General features: G+C 35.9%; 1 protein-coding gene across 1 annotated transcript in view; it reads left to right on the top strand.

Moving 5' to 3' along the window:
- LOC106872510 (uncharacterized) overlaps positions 1-4,516 on the top strand; it is a 29,049-nt gene that overhangs the window by 21,352 nt on the left and 3,181 nt on the right. Inside the window, exons 3-4 of the mRNA XM_014919528.2 lie at positions 250-318; positions 3,088-3,135. Of these exons, the coding sequence (XP_014775014.1) occupies positions 250-318; positions 3,088-3,135 (117 nt within the window). The remainder of the gene's footprint in view (positions 1-249; positions 319-3,087; positions 3,136-4,516) is intronic.

Below are 4,516 nucleotides of genomic sequence, written 5' to 3'. Positions count from 1 at the left end.
TATATATATATATATATATATATATATATATATATATATATATATATATGCATATATATATATATACATATATATAAATATTCTTACATACATATATTAACATACTTGTTATATGGTGGAGATAAATATGCACGTATATAGATTAATATATATGTGTGTGTGTGTATATATATATACATTATACACAGACAAAATGTTTATTTAGTCGTTCAATAATTACCATCTTTGTTTTGTTTTGCTTTTTTCTAGCAATATGCACCGTTAAGGCTGAGGATGATGCTGAAGACATATTAGGACACATGATCAATAAACGGAACTGTAAGTCTTTATATACGTGTTTGTGTGTGTGTGTGTGTGTGTGTGTGTGTGTGTGTGTGTGTGTGTGTGTGTGTGTGTGTGCGTGTGTGTGCGTGTGCGCGTGCGCGCGTACTGCAAACATATAATTTTAGGTATTCTTCAGAATACTTTCAAAGTATGTTTGGAAATTAAGACACAAAGGTGAGGCCAACTACTTAACATTGCCAATATTTGATAAAGAATCAACATTTAAGGAAATGGATCGCTGTTACAGAGAAACTCAAATCATTCGCTGCCATATTAAACGTATTAATTTCTATCTGCCGACACATACACAAATACTTTCTCATGAATTTATATCAAACAAAAATGGCTACTGATGCACGAAAGAGAACGATTGACGTGATCATGTAAACACTTGAAAACGCATCGATCACTATTGTATTCATTATCAGCCAGTTCTTCGCAAGCAAAATAACTGGTTGATTAAATGAAAATTTTGTTCAGAAATGTAAACGTTGCTTATCTTAAACATGAACGAACATGCATCAAACACTCGAATTGCTAATACACGACATACATTGCGTCTGCGCACACCGCCTTGAGTGTTAAACAGTTTTTAACCAAAAATGGCACGACCCTACTTACCTACCCTCCTCATTCATCTGATTTTGCTCCCTGCGACTTATTTTTGTTCCCCCGAATGAAAAAAAGTCCTGAAAGGAAAACGTTTTGCAAATGTGGATGAAGTGAAGTAAAAAAAAAACAACGGAGGCTTTAAAAGGCGTCACTTTGAAAGAGTTCTAGGACAGCTTCGAACAGTGGAAAATGCATCTGGACCGATGCATTGCTTCAAATGGAAAATACTCTGAAGGCGATAAAAGTGTAAACATAAAACTAAGTGATTAAAATAATATTGCAAAATTCCAGTTTCTTTTGGAAACCCCCTCGTATTTTGTTTATTTAGAACTTGCTGATATTCTTTACTTTTAGAATTGATATTTGAAAAGAAATTCTAATACAATACTTGAACTCAGAAATCGTATGATTTATTACCATTGAATACCTGACCAAGCTGGAGATAAGCATCATGACGGAGTATGCCGATTCTCTTCTTTTTGTGCTGGCTCAAGAGTAGGATATGATAGGTGCAAGAAATTATTCGCAAAGAATGGAAATCGTATGACAACAGGTGCTATCACAACCGCAGGATTTTAAGGACGATAACAGCAGAAACGTAAACAAGAACAAACTCTTCTAGCTCGGCAGAAGAAATTATTCCAAGAATGTGAACTTAAAACCAATGCCAAGAAAAGTTATAATCTGTCAATCTGTCATCACTTGTAATCTGTCATAGGATTAAGATTGAATGAATATGGTAATATCTAAGGCATGTTTATTCCCAAACAACACTTATTTTAGTGCACAGATAAGGCGAGATGAGTAAACGAAAACAAAAACTCTGTTAATAATTAGAAGTCACTGGTGAATCTGTTACCAAGCGATGTTATAATAACGTCCTATAGTCTCGTTCTTATAATATGGTCTCATTTCACCAAAAAGGGTCCTGATTTTGAAGGTGACGTTGCCTTGAGAAGGTATCGCATGAACGAAAGACACTCAGAATAGGAGAAACTCGAGGAGTTGTGTGAGAAATTAAGATGGACGTATACTGTACTTTCAGGGGTGTTACAGTTCGGGGATTTGTAAGTCAACGAAGTCATTTATGGTTAGCACTGAACTTTGTAGGAATAACAGAACAGTTATTTATGAACTGCGCAGGGGGCAGGGAAAAAAATGCTCCATTATGGATATGGATATGGTATGTAGAATAAAGGCCACGGTTGAAAGAAAAGAATATATCTTCGGCAATAAATAAACAAAATATATAAACGCTAAATGGCTGTAGCTGTCCTTGATTTCGTGTGGTGGTCATGTGGATGATAGGAGGTTTATAAGAAGAGTGGGTCAAAAGAATAAAGATACTCTTGGTAAGTGCCTAAATCACTATGAACTCCAATGGGCAGCTGACGAATGGAATGTTCATGGTACGAGTTACGTAGAAGAGAGTTATGTGCATATTTGTGTGTGCGTATGAACTTCGAAGTCACAGTCAAACTTTTCCTTGTAAAAGTTAATAGATGTATTCTCTACTAAAAAGTAGTAGGTACTCCTTTAGTTTAATGTTAAATTATTTTCATGCATAACTCGACACAAAAACAAGCATGCATACATTCGTACGTACATATGCGTATATATATATATATATATATATATATATATATGTATGTATACGTATATATGTACACACACACATTTGAGTTTGTGAGAGACAGAGAGACATACAGAGAAGGAAACAGAGAAAGAGAGAGAAATGCCGCGTGACTGGCTCCTGTGCCGGTGGCACGTAAAAAGCACCATTCAAGCGTGGTCGATGCTAGTACCGCCTGACTGGCGCTCGTGCTGGTGGCACGGTAAAAACACCCACTACACTTTCGGAGTGGTTGGCATTAGGAAGGGCATCCAGCTGTAGAAACATTGCCAGATCGGATTGGAGCCTGGTGTGAGCCTTCTGGCTTGCCAGCCAGTCAAACCGTCAGTCAAACAGCATAGAAAGCGGGCGCTAAACGACGGTGATGATGATGATATGTGCGCACATAATTTTCAGTTCCAGTTGGAACCCTGTAAGTTCACCTCTATCGTTATAAGAATATTTTAATGGATTAATATACGAATACATTAACTTACCTATATTACTAAGAGAATGTTTCTCCCATGTTTTAATTTCAGCTTGGTGGAGCAAGAAATCGGCTATCCCTTTAACAGACGACTATCCCGGTAAGTGTCATTATTATCACTCTTAACTCAATATATTTGTTTATGTTTATGTTGCTTTCTGAAAAGTTAGATGAAATGTATAAAATATCTGTGTGTTCAGTGAACACATTAACTCTATACTGCAACCTATTTCAGACTTACAATACCCTCAGTGGTGACTTAAGCCTTAAGAGTGAAGCTAGATAGATGGAAACTGTGTGGATGAACTATATCAGTAATTTAACTATATCAGTCGGATAAACTATATCAGTAATTTAATGGCCCAATTTCATGGCTCTGATTCCGCCTGAGAAATTATGCTAAAGGTATAAGAGTCTGAGGAATAGTCAACGTCTTTTGTGGTAATTAAATGAAAAAGTAATTCATCAAAGAGTGTAGGACTCGTCATCGAAACTGAATGAGGTCCATTATTATTTATGTAATCCAGTGTCCATTTAACCTGTAGTGAAACCCCAGCTGAAACTGAACCATTGCTCTTAGATTTTCCCAATCTAGAAGCACGAGTTAAAACAATCCCATAAAAGGAAATATGTTGCCTTAAAAGGTATTAGCGTTTACACTAAGACAACTCGACCAAACAGCATTGGCTGACATTTAATGGTGGAGGCGGTAAACTTGAAAGAAAGTGTGTGGATTTTTCCTGCTGAATAGCTTGGCCGAAAATTCTGGAAAGATAGTTAACAGCTATAAAAAAAAGGTTACTAAATTCAGTCTAGCCAGAGAACCACTAGCCGAGTAGAGGAATCTATGTCGCATGTCTCAGTGTGTTGGTATCGCTCCCGCTTCTTTCGCTTTTCTCAAGCAACATGTTTATGTCGTACTCGAGAAAAAGCATCAACTGTCATTTGCAGTATCGAGTAACACACACTAATTGTTTGCACAAGGATTGTAAAACAGGGATCATTCTCAAATAATTTTCACTTCTTTTTTTTTTTATCATTCCTAGTGTTCTTACAATAACTGGTATTGTAAACATCTTGAGATGTCACATTTTTTTCGATTTCAATACGCAAGTGTTTATATACTTTCTGAGCTTCTCAAATTATTATTATTATTATTATTATTATTATTATTATTATTATTTTATGTTTGACTTTTGTTTTGCATTTGTACAAGTTGGATCCAAGTCTCACCCAGAGACCTCAAGAGACAACAAGTTAGAAGTTCATGTAGGTGTTATGCCTAGGGTACCATATATTTGGATTTGTAGTTTTGTTCTAGTGAATATTTAAGAAACCATAAGAAAATTATCTGTTTGCTTTAAAATTTGAGATCACATAGACAGTATTTTACGTAGGATATGGGCAGTTCCCATGAGCACTATCTTTTGAACTTCAGCCATTTTGGGGTTTCCTGGTATCTGAGCTAGGTAGTAATCAGC

The sequence above is a fragment of the Octopus bimaculoides genome, chromosome 9, assembly GCF_001194135.2.
Source record: "Octopus bimaculoides isolate UCB-OBI-ISO-001 chromosome 9, ASM119413v2, whole genome shotgun sequence".
NCBI lineage: Eukaryota > Metazoa > Mollusca > Cephalopoda > Octopoda > Octopodidae > Octopus > Octopus bimaculoides.
This window is presented reverse-complemented; position numbering and strand designations above follow the sequence as displayed.